Here is a 23,890-nt window from a genome sequence, read left to right as displayed (position 1 = left end):
TGAACACACCCACAAAGCCATGTACTATACAGGTTTTTTAAGGTGTTTCCCTTCCTCTTCCTCTACCTTCTAAGGTTTCCAGGTGGGGAGATGAATTTAGTCATTCAGTTGATTGGATGAGCTGCCTCCTCACATGATGTCACCGGCTCAGGTGATTTCTGTTTTGCTCAACTTAAACCCAAAGTGGAATTTACCCAAGCCTAAAAAAAGAAACTGATATCACCAGCTCTCACTCAGGCTGAGGTTAAAGCACACTCCCATGAGCCCTCTTAAGAAAACAGATTACGTTCGTGTTGGTGTTTATTCTTCCTCCTCCTCACTGCCATCAGCTCTAAAGACTATGTTTGTACTTGTGTGTTTTTAATACACTTTCCACTTACACATCTCCTTGCACCAGCCCATAAACAGCGTGTATTGACCATCCGAAGCCACCAAGCAGGACGATGACCAGGATGATGATGACCAGAGCAGGAAGTCCCCATCCCAACAGGAAGTAGAGCAGGTATCGACGCTCTGTGTGCTCGTCATTCATCACCAACACTTGCCAGAAGTTCACCGCCTGGGGACACAGTTTGAGAAAATAACTTGTGAACAGAAAACAAAAAGTGTGCCAACTCAAACAACACCGTCATGGACCACAATATTTCTCCTTGACCTGAAAACAGCCCAATAAAGTTGTGAGGATAAGCAACCTGTTTGGAGTTTGCAGTATGATTTTCATCTTTCATCCTTAAAGGACATTTAGATGACTCCATTTTTATCACATCCAAAATGTTTGCTTTGTAATCTAGAAGGCTTTGATAGTCCCGTCCGTCTGATAAACCAAGCCCTTCGTTGTTACATAAGCAGCTTTTCTGAACACCTGTTGGTTGCAACACAGACACAATGTCTTATCCCTTTGTAAGGACTTGAGCAGACAATAAAGTATCTGACAGACAGTCTCAATCCACAGTACTGCTGATGAGCAAAGAGCAAAGGTTCATTTTAAGTTTGAAGTCAAGCTCCAAGCTACGATAAGGTGGCTCTGGAATTTTCCCATCTAGCTGAGTTTATCAGGCTGAGTTTATAAATAGTTTTCAATATAAAACGTCTTGCCTTGCATTCTCTAAATAACTTATACTCGAAAAGAAAAAAAAAAAGCTTTAGGCATTATCTTTTAAAAAAAAAATCACATTTTCTTTCACTGTTCATGGAAATTGTCACTCTCCATCTATCTGTGATCACATACGCAGGACATTGTGATGCAACTGACAGGAGGTTAAGGGATGCTGATCTCTCCCTCAGATAACCCCTGTCTCCCCTATAACTATATTGTATAATCACTGATGCAACACACACACAGCACAAGAATGGACACAAACACACAAACACAAATACACACACTTGCTGTATGTTGTATAACCACTTCGCAGCACACTGCACTGAGACAATAGCATGTTGTGGGTCAGATTCGTTCTTATCTTGGCTGTGGGCATGCCAAGCCATTGACGTACAGTAAACGTATTATGTGCTGTGTTTACTGTGCTGAGCTGTTGCCTCTGCAGTGGTTTCACTTCTCACTGACTGTTGATGCTGCAGCCTGAGAAATAAGCAATGTATGATATTATTATTTATTTAAATATAGATTAGAATGCTTTCAAACTAGTTGGCAATTTCTGATTTCAGCCATATACAATACATGTGGGAAAGGAGCTGCAGGCTGGAATTGAACCCAGGCTGCATGCTATATTGGTTTGCAACTCAACTCAGGCCAAACCTTTAAAAATGTTAAGAGTTTTGGCTAAAATATGCAGTTCAGGGAATGAGAGATGATTGGTTTGATTAATGCTTCATCTTAACCATACACATGAACAATTAACCTCTTTGAGTCAGCTTTTGCACCCCAATGGGCAGCTTATAAAGCAATTAGGAGTTGGGCAAGCCCTAAATTAGCTGAGCACTTTGGAACGTGCACGGCCAAAAGTGTTAGGATTTCAATTGGTCTCTTAGAAAAACACTGACAGCTAGCGCCTCACTTCAAACCTGTGAAACTGACACCCTGGATAGCTGTTTGTATTGTCAATAGGCACAGAGAAACAGGGTAGAAACACACTGCAGACCAGTGCTGAGGATTTGGCAGGTCTTCCTTGCTAAAGGAGCTGCACAGTATTGTTATGTAACATTATGCTTTTCCTCAGAGAGCTGAGTGTGCCTCTGAGAGCCACTGCAGGGAGAGAAAAAAACAAGTCTAGATAGTGATTAAATTATTGGCTGTTTCTGGCATTATGTCAGCGCATATTCCCCTGACCAAATATTGGATGAGCACATACTCACAAACAGACACACCCATATACACACACACACACACACTGCAGTTATTGATTTGAAGTTGTCTTCATGGTCTGAGATAGGTTTCTGGCGCCCACTCATATCAGCCACTTAGCTGAAAGCAGCTACCTGATAGGGAGGAGAAATGAGTGGTGAGACATTACTGGGGTCGATAAGGAGACATCAGTGAGAACAGGAGGATTTCAGTGCCACATGTCAATGAGAGCCAGAGAGGCAGCTTTATATTCATTGTCAGCTACTATAGTTGCTGACAAAAAAGAAACTAGATAAGAGATCTTTGGCAGGGGCGTTAAGAAACGAGGGCAGTTTAAGTAAAGTCACAGTGAGTGAGTGAGTGAGTGATGGAATAAAAAACAAATAACATGAAGTAATTTTTAATGCTATGTTTTTCCTCCTATTTGAACTCCTGGGGTGAGTTAAAGTTTGTGTTTCCCCTACTAGATAACATCAGCTCTACTGCTACACTAACTCTTACCATATGTGTCTGAACCGCTTTTTACGTAAGGTCATCGCCTTCATCCAAATCCAAACACTTTGCAAGCCACATGAGAGACCTTGGCCTAAAACGTTATCCCTTAAGATATCTGATAGGTCATCTGGCAAACACTATGGTATAAGATCCTGCATGCATTCAGCAGTAGGACTAATGTAAACCTGTTGTGAAAACTCTCTATTAGCCTATTCAAAGGGCTTATCTTATGAGTCTCCATCAATAATAATGTTGCTGCAGGGATTACATCTAGTACATAAACAATTATTACATTCCAAGTTGTATAAAGACTGAAGTAAATGATGGAAACAAAGAAACGTTCAGTAACACAAGAGGGGGACAACAAGAAAAAAGAGGGAGAGGAGAGGGTCACATGAGGACAGTTCTCCTCTGGATACTGGCGTGTGTCTCATGTTTTATGCGGGACCTCTTTTTAACCCACCCTGAACGACTTGTACACATGTCCTGTCTTGTTATCTGATTCATGGCTGGACACAGATCAACATTTCAATGAAATTTTGAGTTATGTCGGAAATGGATGGCATTTCACACCTGCAGATTTGAAATATTGCTTGGGCCTTAACTTTCATCACGACGGTTGTCCAACATTTTTTGAATTGAAATTGGTTCACTATTACTTCTGTAGTAAATATGAACTGCATTAAGTACAATAAATTGACAAGGACATATTTCTAAATAAATAAACAAGGAATTATTGATAAAAAAAATTTATTATTCTAATAGCTATATCAACTGTGCAGTGTTACTTGCTTTTCATGGGCTGAAAAGGTACTTTTGCCCAAGTCACCATGTCCATGTGCTAAAAAGTGGGTCACAAGTCTTTTAGTCAATCCGTAGGATTACAACTGAACCACACAGCAGTTTTCTGGGCTTAGTGTGTGGCAGAGAATGGTTTTATTTTTGTAATTGTATATATATAAAAGATAAAATAAGTGAAGTATTTTGGTGGGCGGTGCTAATAAAAAACAACAGTGGCACATTTATGATGTCAGTTGGACCCTAAATGTACAATTCAAATCTTTATATCTTTACAATGTGCGCATGTTAAGCTCCAACTTGGAGCTTATTTTGCTAGGCTTTGTTCTTTCCAGTTACATCACAAAAAAGAAAATAGAAAAAACAAAAATGGAGGTCAGATGGTCAAGCAGGAGGGAGCCAGGAGCTGCTGGGGTTTGGTGCTACTAAGTGGTACCAGTCTAGGGTCAAAGATCATGTCATGCAGCATTATGGTACCTTCATCTTACCCTTTAATCAAAACCTGGCTAAGCCCACGTGGTGGAGGCATGAAGTTTCACTTGTTGTTACGTAAAAAAAACACATGGTCCACATAGAGAACAAAAGAAAGAATGGGGCCTCTGTTCATGCCAAGCCATGGGGAAAAAGAGCAGGAGACGGCGGGGTGACTTTGCTTAGCCTTTCAGTAAGAAATAATCATATCTGATGTGATTAAAGAGTGATGTTCAGATTAACCGCAAGAACCTATGCTCAAAAACTGAAAGTGATTATCACATGTAAGTGTACAATTAATCAGATATACAATGAAATTTCATCAGCTGTATTATTGATCTGTGTATCTTTGACCTACAGACTGATGCTATTGACCTTCTTGAGTTAAACACTAGGGCCCATTGTCTAAATGAAGGTAAAGTAAATGAAAAGGGCTTTGGGGCCAGACAGATCTAATTTACACGGTAATGAGGAATTGCAAAGTATTCCTCAATCCATTATCCAAATAAAACAGCGTTAATTGAAAAAATAAGCAAGAACTTGATGTGTCAGTCATGATGTATGAAAAAAATAGGGGTCATGAGGGTATGTCCTCTGACGGTTTGGAAATGCAACCCACAAAATAACATTATGCCCGCATAGGTTTGTTAAATCTTTTAGGTAACTTTTTTTAGCTGAAGTCAAGAGTGTCTAGTGCTGCATGTCAACCTTTGTTACCTGTATGAGCATCCAGAAGAACTGACTGAGGTGGAAATAGTGAGAGAATAGCGCCAAAGCAGCACAGCTGTCCTCTGAAAACATGCGGCCACGGAAAGCCGACACCAGGAAGCAGATCTGTATAGAAAGACAGAAAAAGACAGATTAAGAATCAGTTGCCGTTGTGTGTTAATGAGCCTTTCATCCTTTATCCTTGGTAGCAGCAGCAGGTCACATCTTCCATTCCCCCCTGGCATACTTGCATAAAAAAATAGGTGCAGTGTTCTTCATAGTTTCTAAAGGAGACAGTGGACTTCAGATAGCCCACCCCCCCCCCCCCCAGATATAGAGACATCCTATCCTGCAGACCTGTTACATCACCACCATGCAGCAAGCTATGCAGGCGGGAGCAAAAAATAAAAGCAGCAACAACATCAACAACACTGACAAATATGTTCCCTTCGTATCTTCCCACATGCACAAAGATTTGTACAAATGTGTGGGTGAAACACTTCTCCAAATAGAGTAAGAAAGGGCAATGCAGAATCACTGCAGAAAACAGCTTGTGGTAAACGTGTGTGTGTTTATGTGCAAGAGAGAGCGAGAGAAAGAGAGGGGAGAGTTTTGTAGGCGGGAAAGCATCAGGGCCAAAATTCAATTTGTAACATTGGAGGAGGGACAGTGTGGAAAACCCATGAGGGCAGCAGAAATACTGCTCCTCTGCTGTCCATTGCAGAGCTTCATTAACCTCTGGCACTGACAGAGTGTGGTGCCAATGCAGTCCGACGATTGTTACATAACGTGCAGTCTGTTGGCTCCCTGCCAGTGCCAGGGTACCTGAAAGAGGGGTGAATGGGGTAGAGTTGTGAGAGCTGTGGGATTTGAGGGGAATGATAACTTTGTTAAGTTAGATTCATCACACCCAGCAGTTAGAGACTTACAGCAGCAGACATGGCTTCAGGTACAAAGGATTGTGTTTCAACAGCTCTGAGCCTTTTTACCCTGAACTTACAGTAATTATATCAGAAAGCTCAACAATCATTTGATTTGACGTTACACAGTCAAACACAGGTTTCTGATGACGAGTATAAGCACTTAATACCTCCAAAACAAGCTAATGTATACTGTGGGACCCACCCTATGGTTTCAGCTAATTTGCTTAGAAAGACAGTCTCTATAGTAACCAGGTAAATAGGCATAGTGAGCTCCAACGTAACCTGTTTTAGACACACACACGCGCACAGATTTTATCTGTTTGACTTACTGTGTTGAAGTTGCTCCTTAAAAAATATGCATTTTGAGTAACATGAACTTTGGAAGACTCCACAGGCTTTCTTTACATGTGTTTATTTTGGTTCTTCTAATTTTTTAACTACCATTTCTGGATTTTCCAGCTCTAACCTAGTCTCTGTCCTTCTATTGAGCAAGAGGAAAAGTCAGGGCATTTAAAAAAAGAAGAGTCTCATGTCAGCTTCCCGTCCATGCTCCAGGCTCTGCAGGGTGTGAGCGGGAGCACAGATAGGACAGGAAGTAAAGTCTTGCTGGGGCTGGCTGGAATCGTTCCTGAGCGGGAAATCTGTTCAGGTAGTTTTCGGGAACAGAGATTATTCAGCAGGGTTGTGTGTTTTTGGCTGAGGGTTGACCTCATTTGGCCAAGTTCACAGTGTGACACACTATCCATCCTCTCACAAGCAAAACAAAAGGGAAACCACCGAGCGAGAAATGCTAAAATAAACGGCAGGATGACAGACATGTATTCGTAAGCAAACATGAAGCACACACACGCACAGAAGGCTTTAATTTAGAGAAATCAAGCGTAGGGCACAAAGGGGGTGACAGCACACTTTGGGTTTTGGCGTTGTCATGGCAAAATGAATTGGAGAGGTATCAATTATGAGTGGGTGTGTAAAGGAACATTAGCAAAACACTGCCAATCACTTTGGCTTCGTCCACCCCTGTTAATGAATATGTGGGCTGGTTTAAATTACATTTGGCTGTAACTAAAAATATACAGCCAATATTGAAACATTAGCCTTGACATAAAACAGCTTTAAGAAATGCACCCACACACACTTACTCTGGCCTGTCATGACAAACGTCAATAGCCTCAAGGAGGGCTAATGAACCGCTGAAACAACTGACCTGTGTTCAAACAGTGACATAACTGGTGGTGTGAAATGGCCTTGTAGGGAAAGGAGGGCAGGGGGATTAAAACAATGTGTAAAAGGCCAGTAGTGTGACAGTTAGCTGCCCTACATATGTGATTGTATGTGAGTGTTTTTGTACTCCATGAAGCAGAGTTTTCTTGCTCAGGTCAGGGATGGAAACCGGGTAAACTGGTAATGTGAACCAGTCTGGATGAGTGAGCAGATAACAAAGCATGTGTATGAGGTTTTCTTTTATCATTAAAGTTGGTCAGATCACAATCTGCCTTTTCAGAGAACCTTAAAAGTGGTCACATAGATGAGCTCGCTCTCACAGGAACTTGACCTGACTTTTTTTGGCTTCTGTGCCACTTACATAATACTCTATATCACGCTGCAGTCCATATGGGTTAATTAGGGCAGGGCATGCAACTCTATTTAAAACAATAACAAAGATTATTCGAGTATCCTTGGAGCATTTCTTTATGGCTAATTTTTTCAGAGGATGATGATGGTTAGTCTCCAAACTGGGCAATCACGTTTTCTGTAAAAACACATATAAGACTGCTGTTGCCATTAGCTCGAGCAATGTCTACTGAGGGGTAGTCTTATCTGTAGCAAAAGTCTCAGTCTGTCATGGGAGAAAATTTACATGGGAGGCTAGAAACAGACATCCAAACGAACACAGGAAACTGATCATCCTCTGGAGTCTTTATCAGTTTATATGGCGTGTATTAGAGACAGCATAGCGTTCATTTCTATGAGACCAAAGTAAGGTCAAATAAGAGGTGTTTCTCTACTCAGCAGTGTAATTAGTCTACTAAATACAGCCTTGAACAGATTTTAGAGTAGGAAGTCATCAGGATCTTCCTGTAATCTGAGCCTGGCATGAACAGAAACTCAACTAGGAGAGGCCGTCTCTGCTCTGAAACTGCTGTGAGTAACAGGGTGTGACAGAGATAAGGGAGTCATCCATCCACCCTAAAGCTAATTAAACTGAGGACAAACAAACTGGATGTCTAATGGTAGGGCTGTTAAATGTCATGAAACACACAGCACTGACAGTAAAGTACCACTGAGGAGAGGGAGGTGGGATGTGGGCAAAGTGAAGTCGATCAGGTTTTGTGACAGAGCGGGCCGTTCCCTCAGGCATTTGTCGACACATTAGTAGAGCTGACATGCCAACTCCATGAACTCAATAAGTGTGAAGGAATAATTAATTCACCTGTTAGGATGAAGAAGCACTTTTGGATACATCAAACCTGAAAACTACATCCCTTTTCTCCCTGATGGCCTAGTTCATGCTTAAGCTTTACTGAAGAGACAACACAGTAAAGAGACTGAGTCAAGCCATTGACAAACGTGCATGCTCAGGTCATCCTTTGTGCCTTTGAGAGACATGTTAAGTCAGCAGGAAACAGGGCTATGTTACAGGGTCGGGGCTGATATGGATACGGCCTTTGTGGTCGTCTATTAGCTGAGATTAGCAAAGTAGGTATAGAGGCCATGGTTACAACTGCAGCTGTTGTTCAGTCCATTGGGAAAATGACACAGGTACATGTCAGACTTGAGGATGACCTGCCACAGGGACAAGTTAGTGGGGCGGGGAGGTTACAGGTGCGGACGTGGACTTTATCAGAGCCCTATCTACTGCTTGGTCCTTTGTCCCTTGGCCCCACTCTTTTGTGTTGAGACAGCAGGAGTCGACTGGTCTAGACCCTCAGGCTGCAGACTTGTTGAAGGCAGTTACTGGGAGGTGCTGCAAGACTCTAAATACGAGTCATGTCAGTGTGTGTGTGTGTGTTATGTGTGCGTGTGTGTGTGTGTGGTTGCATGCTCTAGTTAAACAGGAACCATAAGTTCACACACACCATCCCTGAATGCTACTAACTTATTACCCCACTGTGAAAAGGTTGCACATCACTAGCAACAACACCCAGGAAATTGTCACAGAACAACTCAGACTCATACAGAGTGATTTCAATACTCAGACTCATACAGAGTGATTTCAATACTGTAAGGGAGACAGAGGGCATTAGAGGTCTTGGAGAGTAATCACACAGTAGAAAACAAAGCAGCTCTCCTTTAACAGAATGTTTTGTGGCCTTGTCATCAGGGCTAAGACTTTAAGCTTAAACGTCCAATCAGAGAGTTCCTCTTTGTTCTGTGGCCCTGAAGCACCCGGGGGACTGCCAATTCACTGTTGTTGTTGTTTTCTGTAACAGATCTACAGCTGCCTGGAGTGAGTCTACTTATCTTGAGAAAAGATTTAACCTCACTTTGATATGACAGGCAGATCTGAAAAACCAAATACGAGTTCTGCGGAAGTAAAACACCAAAATGCTGACAGCAAACTGGCACAATGCCAAAAAGAATCATCTTGATCAAAAGGAGAGAAAGAGAACAAAAGGATTAGCTAAAAATAATAAAATATAAAATCAAAACATCATACAGTATAAAGGGGGTACTGCACAATTTACGAAGAAGGTCTAACAAAGAGGATCAGAGAAATGCTACAAAAACACACTGCACACAGGAAACAGTGCATTCTGGTGCAGCTCTTGTTGTGCTTCTGCTCGCTGCAGATCTCATCTTCCCAATGAGTTGTGCTGCTGATCGATAGCCCTGTGTGCTGACGCTGAGGAAGCCGAGTGGACCAGTGTGTCTAAAAATAGCATCAGCCTGATGCATTACATCACTGAGAGAATGGGGCCTTAGCTGTATGCTTGCCAGCCAATCCATCCAGCCCAATGTCCAAAACACTTAACCTCCACCTCTGCCCTCCTCCAGCCTCCCTTATCCCATCTTTTACTCCTACCCCCAAACTCTATCCTCTGCACCACCCTTCATCACATCTCCCCCTCCTCCTCCTCCTCCTCCTCCTCCTCCTGCTCTCTTCTCCTTCACCTCCCCCCTTCTCTCTAACAGCTACCGGTCTGATCTAGCTGGTTCCAGCCTCAGCCTGCACCCTGGGTGTTTCCTGCTCTGTCTTTGTTTAGGATGAGATAAAGCAATAGAATGAAAGAAAGAGAAATATGAGACTTATTGTTTAGTATTCCTGCATTTGTCATTTCCTCAATGAGCAATTTTCCTGTCTAGTAACTTTTGTCCTGCTGACTACCAATGACACTGTGTCTTTGCAGCTAAACAAGTCACATTCTGGCATAGCAAACTTAAAAAATGTCAAATTACAAATGTATCTGCTATGTGCTTTACTGCTGTTTCAAATATATCAAAGTGGCAGGCAGCTCGTTAATTTCAGTGCCTTTCAACATCATTGCTTCTTGCTCTACACTATTAAGTATACATAAGCATCGTCAGTCTCCTCACGTGCAGCAGGCCTGTTTGTTCATGCTTATGTGTTGTTTATGTGCAGGAGTCAGGCAGTACCAAGAAGCAGGTCACATGGGGATGGCTGATAGCTGGGTTAGTGGGCCACTGCGTGTGGAGAAGGGGGAGTGATTTAACATTCACCGACGTGACAAGTGAGGATGTTAAAATATATATAAGAGAAGACAAAAGCATAAAAGCCTGGTTTGAACGTCTGCAATGGGAAACTATGAGATCATAATGGTCTGAGGTTGATTCCATTCAGTCAATGTCAAAACATTTTCAATATTTCAAGCCTTTACCTGAGCCACTTCGCTAACACACTGTACATAGCGTGCTGATGAGCAGCTATCCCAAAGGTTTTTTCAAGTAGCATGTCAAGTTGCTTACGGTCAGGGTTTAAAAGTAAAGTTCACAGGTGTTTTGGGTTGAACCTCAGGCTGAGGCTTTCTTGCTGAGCCAGCTGTTGGCAAATAAACACCCACTCCCCTTGAGTCTGTTTCTCATCCAAACAACCACAGCAATGCCATCTACATTTGCTTACGCGAGCACTTGTGTCTCTGTACTTCTGTGAAGTAGGAAGGGATGATTTGAGGAGTCTTTACCATGTTTTCAGGAATGATTGATTTATCCCCAGAATAAATGATAAACTAAGAGCCTGCAGGTGTGGGAGTTTTCACTGTAAACTTGTGTGACACAGTTTGCCAGCACTCTGAAATTATGATACGGCTATGACAAGCTAAAACCTTGTCAACATGTTCACGCTGTCTTTAGTGTCATTGTTCAAAGTTGAGGGAACATGAAAACCAAGAACAAACCAATCATGTCCTCAGGGAAAGTAATACAAGCACATCCAAATCAAAATTACTCCCAAAGCAAATGCTGTTCTTGCTGGATCTTCTAAACACTAAACTCATATAGAATTATGCTGAAGCTAACTCCCCCATTTAGAATCTGAGCACTAATGTCCCCATGAAGTACATTTAGCTGCACTCCAGCAGGCCTTCTCTCTTTTCTCCATTCATACTTCAGTCAAAGAGAAGTCTGCTGCTTGAAATCTGCAGCTGCTTTCAATCACAACAGGGCTGCTTTCAAGGAGCCTCTCAAATTTCCTTCCTCAACATCTGGTGTGAACCAGTCTAGGGAGCAGACAGAGAACACTTGGACTGCGAGGCACGAGACACAGGCACATAGACTCATGTGCACACACACCTATAAAAACACAGCTGCTCAAGTTCAGCTTCCTAGACACACACGCTCTGTGGGGTCCACTTTTCTGTACCACAAGCCTCTCTGAGCTTTAGTGCATCCAAAACGAGGGTGTGAGCACCAATCCACAAAACTTACACACAACTTATACACAAAACTGAAAGGATTTATTTTTTTTTATTACACTAGTTAGACTGATTCAGAAGAAGGTCAATATAGGGGAGTTGATCTTAACAATACGTAACATTATTTGCTAATGTATGCACACATTATGCTGATATGACTATGACAGGGCACCATGTGAATTGCATCACAGGTTTGACATAACCCTCTTGTGTTCATGCAGACCTCTTTATGAGACCTGTTACATCACTTCCAGGTTGTAAGTACTTTCACCCTCAGTGGGAGGATAATAGTGAGTTTAATGATACTGATCAGAAAGTGTGCAGAAGCCTCCGTGGACTTACAAACGCAGCTTCCTCCACTGCTGTCAAACAGGTCATCGATCCAGGAGTGAGCCCCTCTGTATAAACTGGCTGATCTGCAGCAGCTCTAATTGACAGTCAATGCATGGCTGTAACTCCAATCAATTTGTGAAGAGGCTCATTGAGTTAAACACTCTGTGTGCTGCGTTCACGCTGCTCCTGCACACACACATGGTCTATACATTGTGCTTTGGTACCCCAGTGTGTAATTTAGATTTAATCAGAGCCACAGCTGTACTGTCACATGATGTATAATCGTTTGGCCTCACTCCATTGCAAAACCCAACTCAGACTGAGTTATGCTCGGACTTTGATTAATCCTATGGTTGGGATTTTTTATGCCAAACTGATTTGCTAATTTGCATGAAGCTTGTTAGCTTTATTTCCTGCAGCCATCTTCTTGATGCAGGGTGGGGTGTTTACGATGTCAACCTCTCATCAAAAATGTATCCAAACAGTAAGAGAGGGACAATTTTACTCAAACTGCTTCAATCTCATTACCATCTTTTAACTGTACCCCAAATTAATCCTAGCCCTGAAAGGAAGAGCTCATAGGAGTCATTGATCAGGCACTTCATTCACGTCTGCTCTTGAACTTGGCTCTGTCTGCAGAGCTACAGTGACCCCCACAGGCCAAAGTGACAGAGAGCTGCAGGCTGTTTGTGATGCTCTGTGTTTCTGTGAGTTTTGGTGTGTGCTGGACGGAGATGCAGAGATGAGTGGGCACGGGCACATACTGCCATCTGTGTATGTTTGTGTGTGTTTGTTCATTTATTAATGCAAGCATATGCATGTGTTTCAAAACTATGGCATCAAGGAGGGAACGCTGCTTCTCAAAAAAATCAGACCAGACATTTGTATGTGCATTTATGTGTGTATGTTTGTTTATGTTTGGGGATAATGCTTTTGCAGTTAGCAGCACATGCTGTTGTCATATAATCTGAAACTCAAATCACTAAATTGTGCACAGGACACGACTGATATTCAAGACCGAGCTAAAAACAAACAGTAGGCTGTTGAGAATTTTCCGATAAGCGAAGAACAAAAGACACAATTATAGATACAGCAGGAGATACAGTAGATACACTGTTTCCTTCCTTCATTCAGCATTTCCTGATTTTTCGAGGAAGTCAGGCAGCTCTTTTTCTATTTCAGGCCGTTAAGCTTGCATCACAGTACTATCACAATTTCTCTCTAATGTTGCAGTGTACCCTGCTTGAGAACATTTCAAATTATTTTCAAGACTTTCAAGACAATCTTTAAAAACACTTTCCTCATAGTTTAGTTATTAACTGTACAGCAGGGTTGAAAGCAGACAGCATTAATGTGAATATGTAATGTAAAATATTCACCAAATGGGAAACATCCTGTTTGACCTAACCTCCAAAACAGAGCAAACATCCCGCTAGAGCAGTAACACCACTGACCTCAACAGTTTCAGGGTAAACCATGATCTTTTTCCTCTTAACCTCCAAAGTTCACTGAACTCTACAAACAAAGTCTGCCAAGACAAGCTGTCAAATGCCAAAAATAGAGCAGGCTACTGCGGACATTGAACTACTATGTTTATCATTCAGGGAGCCTGTTTGATTAAGTCCTAGATGGCAAACTGAATGACTCCACAAAATCAGGTGAAAGGTGCCCAAAGCCTGGAGAGCTCAGGAAATACAACAGTTACCTGAAATGTTCTGATTATGTCACATCAAATTATGATTTCTGTATTTAAATATATTTCCTACGCTTAGGCTGAAAGTCTTAAGCCGACGATCTATCATCATAGGTTAAGGAACCCTATCTCCTCAGAAACTACTGCCTATGTCAACCACATCACATTAGATTTGCTCTAAGATGCCATCAGTCTCATGTCTCACAGCTACCACACAAAGCAGAACTCATTGTAGAAACCATGAGGAGAGTGGATGGCTAATGTGGCCTTGAGTTTACTGAGCTTTTTCTAGAACTAGGTGAAAGTCCATGGAAGTGATTCTCAGGTCACCTGCCGTTGCACAACACACATTTGGCATAAGTGAGAGCGTATCTCCCAGAGTGCAGAAAGGGCAGAGTCTGCAGCAGCGCCATGAATGGTTAGAAGATCAATACATTAATCCAGTTTACTCTGCTGTTGCAGAGAATAGAAAAGCAGCTGTAACAGTTTGCAGATTTATAAAACCATTAAGACATAACTGTTTTAAACCTTTGCGAATGCACAGGTCATACAATCAATACTACACAGATCAGTAATTATCTTAAAAATCATCCATTACAATGTTGAACAAAATGAGTTGAATGATTGAATGTAATATAGTTTACCAAGGAAACCTGTCCTGGACTGACCAGGATGCCATTCATTAGCATAAACTATACTTGTGTCTCCATTTCATCCTGAAGTGAACCTCATGATGTAACTCAGCAAAGACTAATGTCTGACCAACCTGGTAGATAAATAACCTGGTTGATTGTATATGTATGCACATATCATACTAGAGGGTTCACATTGTGTCAGGGAGGCTTGATAGACAGTTAAACGGCTTATGTTCGGGTTGTTTGTGACCAAGAAAGGGACGGTATAAGTACTGGTTCAATAGTGCAGTTCTATTGTTAACGCTACAGCTGAGTAGTGTTATGATGTTAATAATATTAATATTAATTAAAGAAAATAGGTCATGTTTTTTCAGTGAGAAATGTTGAATGTAAATTTGTGTTTATACAAAAGCTGGTTACAGCCAGACTAAAAATGTTTTGTACGACACCTCTTTGTGTGCTGAGTGTCTTGAGTAATCAAGTGTCTATAACAAGTGTAGGGATGATTTGCATGTAAAAATGTAGTCATTGTTCAAACTGATGAGTCACACAGGATGTGATCAGTCACTTTCACAGAGATGAAGGGAGAGGGAGCAGAAGAGGCAGCGTGAGGCAGTCTCTTTGTAGGCTTGTAATGTCACAGCTCCCTGCTAAGCCCAGCAGCAGCCACAATGATGAAGGGGGACAGAATAGAAACAGGGGCATTACTCATCATTCTGTGAAATAAAAAGAGGGAAAGCCGAAGGTGCATGCAGAGAGACAGATGAAAGTAAAACCAGGAAATAAAGACATGAACTTTAAAAGCAATTTTCAGTGAGTATTGTGTAGAGTTAGGCCTTGTTTACCAGATGACAAGGTCAGGATGAACAGTGAAAGACAGACACTGCTGACTTGAATAAGGATGGATCAGATAAAGAGGAGAGGAGTCAGGGCAACATAGGCAGGAAGTGTTGGACCAGGCTGTGGAGCGTAATGTGAGTCTCCCAAGAGGCCGTCTTCGCCTCTCCACTGTCCTGTCTACACACTCTCACAGTAACACAGCCCCCGTCTGCTGATACATTATACCCTTTCATATCTTGACAGACATTACCTTCAGGTGACGGACAGAAAAGAGCTTAAAACTGCCACACAAGGATATCAAGGACATGTTGTTTATTTTTTAAAAACTGTGAGAAAAAATAATCCTAGGACCAAAGAGCAAAGAAAACTGTTGAGGAGAAGGAGTTTAGTGACTAAAACACACATTTTTTAACTGCTTTTTAAACGTATTTTTATTTTTCATTAACTACCCTATGTGTCTCAGAATACGATTATAAAAATGCCATTCAATGACTAGTTTGGTCCATTTATTCGTATCATTTGTATCAAAAATACCCTTAATATGTGTAAAGACCTGCAAAAAGACATTTGATCAATTCAGTTAAGGCAAATTATTTGTAGTTTTTATAAGAGGGAATCAAGAATTAGGATTTTTCAGGGTCCAAGCTTGTGTATTGACATGGGAATTTATGGTATAAGCCATCTAAGATCAAAAATATGTATCAACAACATAGATAGAACTCGTTTATGTGATTTATAAAAGTTAAAGATTTTTTCTTCTCCAGTTGTCTTTCAAACTCTTTAAGGAATAAAAGAAGAGTAGAAGTAGTAGAAGAGTATGTTCTTTGACGTCACCTAGAGAAGTATTTTTTTGGTTAAATGATTGATTGGTCCAGATGGGAACAGATAAACTTCCTCTGGAAAAGCCTGAACACTTGCTTCAATTACAAAGACTTGTGTTGATCTTATGCTCTCAAGAGAAGGACACTGTAAGAACTCTGATTACGCAATTCATACATCCCCTTTACTGGAGGGCTGAGATACTGTATGCACGCAGGACCAAAACATAAATCCCCTCCATCACGTACACATACCCACTGACGACAAACAGGAACATTTAGGAAACACGGCGGCAGCAATCATAGGTTCTTTATTCTGCTCAGAGACGGGATGTGAGGGTGGAGAGTGGGTGGTGTATTGGGGGAATAGAAGTGAAGGATATTCATGTGTGTGTGGATGAGGTGCAGACTTCTGAATGCTGGATCCCTTCCCAGAGCTGACAGGAAATCCTCTATAACCAAACTAAGAGTCACCTAAACACCTCCCATATACTGGAATAAAGCACTGGGTCCACTGGGGTAAACATTTCACTTAGCGTGTGGGAAAGGCAGTCTAGGATGTGGAGGGCTGTTAATTACAATGCAAGATAAATCACATTGTGTTCTGTTTGCAGCAGAGATCGAGATTAGATTTTTTCCCACATTGGCACACAAACCTGCTCTGAAGTCAGCCAGGATTTCATATACTATGTTTGAAGTCATGTGTTATTAATGAACACAAACTTAACAGCACTAGACTACAAAAATCTTATATGAATGACTTTCAACAGAATCCTATAATGTTGAAACAACAGGTGTCTTATTTCAATGTGGACAGTAAGCATAATAAATTCTACTCCTCTACCACTTCTTCATCTTTCTCTGGAAAGACGTCAATAAACCCTGCCATGTCCTGAAAGGAAATCATTTCATCCTCTGCTGGGAATCTCCTTGGCCAGGGCTTGAAACAAACAGCCTCTACTTTTTCTGAAACTAGTGGGAAAAGTATGACTGTAAATTGGACAATGAAATGCCCATGGTGTTGTAAAACAAGACAAAGAGAGAAAGGGGGTTTAAATGGAAGAAAACTGAAACCATGTTTTCTTAACAGAGGTCTCTGCCCCCACAAAAGATGTCATCAGTTTTGTAAGCTTTCTGAAACTTTCGTCAATGATTTATGTTTTGGTAAATAAAACAGAATTGTGCTGGAAAGGATTTGTCCCTTAGAGACACATGAAACCACATGGAAACTGACCTCAGAGTTTATTCATGATTTTATTGGTCGCATAGAACTGTTGAGGAAATCAAATTTAGTGTGTTTACTTATTTGGATATCCCAAGATAACTGGAACATGTAAAGAATGGTAAGATGATTTTCCCACAGATCCAAACACTAAGTCAGGATTAGGAGGGGCACGATAAATAAACAAAGATCTTCTTATAAAGAATATAAAAGATGGAGTTTCCAAAACATGTGTTTATTGAACTATTGTATGTGGTTCATGAAACCAAAGGTAAGGCCTACCTAAGGTTTCTGTTACTGTCACAATTGAACAGGATCTCTGTCTCTGTGTCTTTGTGCACATCTTTGCACATTTACATTTACACTCACAGACGGCTAGCAGCTTACTACCATTAGATATGCACTGGGTAAATTTCCACTCTGCACAGACAATCTTCAGTTGTCTTGCTGAGGGAAGGACAAACTGTTGGCTAGAGCCAGAGGTTGTCAATGCTCAACCTCTGCTGTGACAAGACACATACACACACACACACACACACACACACACAGGCACGCACGCACACGCACACACACACACACACACACACACACACACACACACACACACACACACACACACACACACACACACACACAGTCTCTCAGATAAATAATTTTATATCTCAGGTGGAGTCCTGTGGCTTATATGATTCTTGTTGACCACTGTCTGTCACCCTGTTGGTGTCTTGACACCAAAACCAGATTCAATTTGACCCTCCAACACCTTTGGAAACCTTGCAGTGTAAATAAAAATCCAAACCTGGTCAGCCTCAAGAATACATCTGTGAGAAGCAGTACTTTTTGCATATCAATCTACAATTCCAGAGTGTTAAGACATTTCTCTCTCCCTAGCTCTCTCATAACACAGCTGTAGTTAATGCGATGTATTGTCTTATAATTCTGACAGGAGCAGCAATTCTGATCATGTAAGAAAACAAGATGTCTATAATTAAAGGGGAGAACAAGGCAAGGAGAAAAACTAAATGCATTTAATTTAGGATCAATATCGTATTAATCTTGTCAGCCTGCAAAATGTCTCTCTCCTTTCTGTACTGCCATCTCAGTCTTATGCTTCTGCTGATTTACCTCTGTTGCCTTAATTTTTAGTTGATAAAAAGCTAAAGGTACCGCTGGTTTTATGTTTTCTAATTAGAAACTAGAGAGAGTAAAAGTTTAGCCACAACAGTACTGAGACAATAAAGCAATTAGAGCTAAACACATTGAACCCCATGCCTCTATCCTCTCCCCCTCGTCTACCTGGTTTCAACTCTCACATTCTCACAGAGGGTTGGGACATAATTGTATTCTTCATTGCTGACTGTTGCTGTTGTAGAGACAAATATATCAAACAGGCAGTTTAAATTTTCTTTCCACAGAGGGCAGCATCATTGACTAACTCAGCCCAGCCACTACAGATGGAGTGCCCTCTCTGTCAGAGGTTGTTGGAGCTTGACCTGACAGTTTAAATCAATGGGGAGGTACAAGCCAGACCGAGAACCACAAGCTCAGGAGACATTTCTGTCGCTGAAATAACTACTTTTCTATCCAAGATGCAAGACCTCTGGCCTTCTTCAGAAAAAGATAGCACAATAATTGCTAGTGCGGAACTTTGGCTGTAAACACTAAGTATGAGTTGATCTCTACGATACTGATTTGAACAAATCTGTTAGAATGCAAAAATAAGTTAAAGTCCCAAAAATGAGTCGACATGCATTTATAAGTGAGTTGTGTTTTACTGTTTCTTGCTATCTATCTCATATCAAAGATATACAGTGAATGCTAAATTCAATACAATGAAATACAGTTAGCCGAGCAGTACCTTCAAATTATTCCCAATAGTGGGTAAATGAACACAGGATACACTTTAATCCAACAGTGCACATTCAGATAGGCCTTTAGTTTGACTGTCTGGATTTCAACAAGGCCTTCATCATCTATCCTTGACTAGAGGCCACAGAAACACACCCATGTTTTCTTAAACTATAGCACAATGTCAGACACATGCACATCAAAGGAAGTAGCCTTTACATACAGTACAGTACCGACGAGGAAACAGAACAGGACGGAATTTTCCATCCAAAACCCTTTCAGGTTCAGGGGCTCTGCCTGGGCCATAAACAGGTCGAGCCCAAGGTGTTTAGCCCCCAACGACAGTCTGCTTTAGTAGGGGCTCGTGTTTGTCAACCAAAGAGAGGGGAGACCAGTGGAAAATTACCAGTCCCGCACTCCCTCACGCACACACACATGCACACATACACACACGTACATGGTCTGCACCCGCTGTGAGCCTAACCTGCAACCACATATCTATCTCGCTCATTGCTTATGTGACAGCTTGCGTTTTTAATGGCTGAGGGTGCGGGGGGCATGGTTGCGTTGTCATGACGCGGCGCCCGCAAACTGCGCAACAAATGACATTGGATGATGTGTGTTCACGTCTATGCACATTTCCAAGAAAATACCTGTGACATGTCTTGTGGCTAACAAGAGGAGCCAGGAGCATTCAGTGTGTGTGTATGTGTGTGTGTGTGTGTGTGTGTGTGTGTGTGTGTGTGTGTGTGTGTGTGTGTGTGTGTGTGTGTGTGTGTGTGTGTGTGTGTGTGTGTGTGTATGCATGCACTCGCTTTGTATTCAATATTTTAATATGAAGAAGTACATGCATGTGCTGTTGCGTCTCAGCCAGACGTGTACTTAATGCAAAACAGAGATCTGTGCTGCTTTACACACATTACCGCTGTATATGTGTGGGAGTTATTGATCCATTTTGCAGAGAGATGAATGCCTCTATTCCAATTTCAAAAGGTTCCCTATCAATCTACACTTAAAGCAATAATGTGTCACAAACAGATACAGATGGTGGGCAGTATAAAAATTTCAGCCTTCATTAGCTGCAAACTATCTGTCCTATTGTTCGGTGTAAATTTATAGTAAAGTAAAGGTAGAACTACACAAGATGTGAGTAGAATGGGATTACCTGGGTTCCAAGGCAGCCCAACATCATGTGAGTGAGCAGTTTGGCAGCAAACATAGGAAAACGGGAGCACAGCACATGGGATATTATGGCCAATGCAAAGCCTGAAGAGGGAAAAGTGGAAACATAGAACCAATTTTAACAACAAAATAATGTTTTTGCATTAATTAACTGTGGTTATTTATAACAATGTGGGAGGATTATGGGATATTAAACTCTCATGAAGAGATGCACTAGAGAGTTAGCTGAAGATAGAGGCGAGTAGGCAGTGGGCACACAGAAGAAACACAGGAAGGCAAGTGAAAGAAAAGGCATAAGCAGAGTGCGTTTTGTACCTGAAATGCAGATAAATCCAGAGGCATAGAAGGCTTCATTGTAGGATGCAAGGGTGGCAAACTCTGCGTGGGCTGTGTAGATAGACAAGTGGGAGCAGGCACATTCCACAAAGCTCCCACTCTCTTTCACAACCCTGCAGTACTGACCATCTGATGACCAGCTAGAGGAGAGAAGAGAGAGGAGAGGATACATCATCATGTTTAGTATGTCTGTTATGCTCTTGGGTGTTTTAGCTGTTTTGGCTGTTCGCATTCAAAGATGCTGTGTGACAGACCAGAGCATCACAATCCTGTCCCTTGTGGATTCTGTTTTAGTGAAGAGGGAAATCATACCTACAAATTATTTGAGCTTCCATTTACAGCAGGAAAGTCACTCTTTAACATTCACCTCTCCCTGACACTGGCTTCTCTCTTCACCTCTTGCTCCATATCAGTTCTCTAATCCATTTGACTCTGAGGGAGACATCGTCCAAGAGGCTGTTCCGGCCAAACCTGCCAATTCCTAACTTGTAACAGACTGTTCCTGCCAAGTCTCATTCCACGCCCCAGGAATGGCCTCAACAAACCATCTCAGAGTGGGAGAATTCAGAGAGGAGTGCATGTGCAGATATGAAACAGAGAGATGTGACTTCCCCATGATGCTTTTGTGAGAAGCTGAAGTTGGACTTTTGCCATTTACTTATTAAACTGGTTACGCTTATTTGATAAGGGTGAGAATGACAAACAGAGGTGACTATTGTTGAGAGTAGAGACATTTTGGATGTCAACTTGTGTTTAGTTTTAATTAAATAGCTGTGCAAGCAGCTGTAAGGCCAGATTACCTTGCAGTGGTCTGGTTCCAGAGAAGGCACATAGAGCGTCCTGGTTTAATTTGGTGTCCGGGGGTGTGGATACGATACACCACCTCATTGCCGTCTTCTAGGGGTCGTGACCTTCTGTCCTGGAGGCTGGCTGAGAATACCTTGAAACAAACAGAGTAAAGAGATCGGTTGTGGACTGAACGGAACATTACTGCTGGAGTAATACTGCCACCTGCTGTTTTCAAAACGCATCAAAGGTTTCAGGGTAAATCAATGTTGTCTTTTTTTAAATTTACTTTTTGGGGCTTTTCACCTTCATTAGATAGTTCAGCTGAAGAGAGACAGGAAACATAACAACTAGTGCCTCTCATGTGGTCTTTAAGTTGAATGTTGAATAAAACTGAAGCTTTTATTTGAGGCAAAATTAACTTTAACCACCTCAGTGCTTCCCTACCTTCCCACTTAGAGCAGTTGTTGTATCATTGGTGAGAAACCAGTGCTCAGTTCGAAACTCAGTCAGCTGAATCCGGCTGAGGTTGGCACAGTCAGCTATCGTCACTGCTGGTACTGCCAGCAGGCGATCAGGGAGCTGAAAGAAGTCTGCATTTTGTCCCCTGAATTTGTGTCCATTGATTTGTGTTGGGTACCACTGGAAGGCAGAGATGGTCATGTACGGGCATGTTTCCAGGATAGTACCCCTTCTGGAGAAAAAACAGGCAAAGAAAAACATTCAGTGTACAAATAATGTGCACCTTTCCAACAGTTTCCAAAAGAAAAAAATCCATCAACAAGTTCACTCACATCTCACACTGGCTGCCTGTGAGGAGGGAGTAGGCAAATCTTTCTGCTACCTCAGCAAGGTGGCTGAGGCCTCGGGTGTCGACTCTGCTGGGATTGGCCAAGGCACACAGCAGGTCGTAGGTCAAATTGCGGCTACTTTGATGTAAAGAAGCCCTCTCTGCTTCTGCGAGTACCTGGTTCAGAGGAAACAGAAATGAATAGACAGGCAGATGGAAAAGGACATTTTTTGATGTATTTTCTTTTGTTTGCTATTTTATCCCACTGTTATGTTTGATCTGTACTTGATGGAACCCTCCTGGCTTGTTTTGAGTTCAGTCTTTCAGTTATGCAACTTTCATGCAGAAGTAATTCTACCATCTGAACGGACTCCTTCTTTTCTCCCACCATCAGAGGGTTGTACCATGCTTCCTCATGCTGTGTTACTCTTCTCTGCTGTCTATGCTCTCTCATCCTTTCCCCCTGCGCCTTCCTCCTTCATATTAAATTACAGTGGTGTCTCCGCTTGTCTGCAGGCTAAGCATTATGTAGACTCCAACATCAGTGCAGTGCAGTGATCACAGCCCGTTACACAGAGTGACAACTGAGACCTTTTCAGGTGACAAGCTGGTTCTCTGATCTGTCAGAGCAGGGAAGTGGAGGTGATGTTTGCCCCTAAGCGTAGATCTGTCTCACACAGATTACTGCACTAGCTGACAAGCTTGGAGTAGTAAAAATATAAAACTATACAGAAGCAAGTGTTTCATTGTCAGTGACCTAAAACAAAATGTTAGAAAGTACAAATTAGATGAATGACACTGTATTATTGCAAGAAACATCAAAATAAATTAGACTTTAAGACATTCTTTGACACAGAAAAATTCCTGAACCTACTGGTTATCTAGATTTATACCACAGAACTGATTTTGTGTAGGGAGCCAATTAACTATTTAGGATTCATATCTTGTTTCACAGTTTTATCTGCAACACCAACTCAGAAGACTGTTTTAAATGGCTTTTAAAAAAGTGAAGGAATTAGTTAACAGGAGATGTTTTATGTCTCAAATGCCCTTACCTTCTCCAAAGCTTCAAGCACAGCAGTCATCTGCTCACGTGAGACAGGTGTAGCAATCGTATTGATCAGTCTTTGCAGAACCAGGTTCAATAGATTCACATTAAGAGGCTGGTGTAATTGGTCTAGTAAGACCCACACAGCTTCACTTGCTGGGTTTGACACCAGAGTCACATTAGCCAGCCCAAATTGAGGGTGCACTCTGGCTCCCCCTGTGGCGTTGTAGAGCTCCACCTGGAAGCGCTTTGGGGTTGGCAATGATGAAGCGAGGTCAGGTGTGAGGATGATGTCCAATGATGCGTTACGAAGACCCACATTGAAGGTTAACGTACCCTCCTGTTTAGGGTAGTCCATTCCTGCTTTAGCAGGGTGGATTATAGTGGGACCCACTGCCTCATCCCCTGGGAGCTCCTGGAGAAAAAAGAGAAATGAAATTAATGTTTGTTTTTACTGGAGTCATGTTAACCAGCATTATTTTGTAAATAAATCTATATGATCAACTCATAATTATTACCTTGAAATTAAAAACGTATGATGAAACTAAGTATCAAAAGAAATGTGCAAATCAGGCTGCTCTAAGCAATCAAAGGCAAAGCTCAGTGGTCATACAGTCTGTATTGCCACAGGACAAAAGGTAGATAAATGCAAGTGACCGTGCTGAGAAATCAAAATGACAACAATTCTTTTATTAGGCATCAAACCTTCAGTTTCACAAAGTGGCTTAGCTCTAAGAGATGAAAGCAGAAGGCCTGATCATGTCTCACTGAGCTTTTTGTTTTTTGTTA

At 41.7% G+C, this 23,890-nt stretch overlaps 1 protein-coding gene across 1 annotated transcript in view; it reads right to left on the bottom strand.

The window, feature by feature from the left end:
* Nucleotides 1-23,890, bottom strand: part of adgrv1 (adhesion G protein-coupled receptor V1) — a 107,324-nt gene that overhangs the window by 26,437 nt on the left and 56,997 nt on the right. Inside the window, exons 83-90 of the mRNA XM_034691102.1 lie at nucleotides 23,109-23,516; nucleotides 22,058-22,230; nucleotides 21,711-21,957; nucleotides 21,278-21,417; nucleotides 20,457-20,617; nucleotides 20,125-20,225; nucleotides 4,784-4,900; nucleotides 381-559 (exon numbers count right to left, since the gene is read on the bottom strand). Of these exons, the coding sequence (XP_034546993.1) occupies nucleotides 381-559; nucleotides 4,784-4,900; nucleotides 20,125-20,225; nucleotides 20,457-20,617; nucleotides 21,278-21,417; nucleotides 21,711-21,957; nucleotides 22,058-22,230; nucleotides 23,109-23,516 (1,526 nt within the window). The remainder of the gene's footprint in view (nucleotides 1-380; nucleotides 560-4,783; nucleotides 4,901-20,124; nucleotides 20,226-20,456; nucleotides 20,618-21,277; nucleotides 21,418-21,710; nucleotides 21,958-22,057; nucleotides 22,231-23,108; nucleotides 23,517-23,890) is intronic.

The sequence above is a fragment of the Notolabrus celidotus genome, chromosome 9, assembly GCF_009762535.1.
Source record: "Notolabrus celidotus isolate fNotCel1 chromosome 9, fNotCel1.pri, whole genome shotgun sequence".
Lineage (NCBI taxonomy): Eukaryota > Metazoa > Chordata > Actinopteri > Labriformes > Labridae > Notolabrus > Notolabrus celidotus.
Note: the sequence above shows the minus strand (reverse complement) of the source record. Positions and strands in the feature narration are given on the sequence as shown.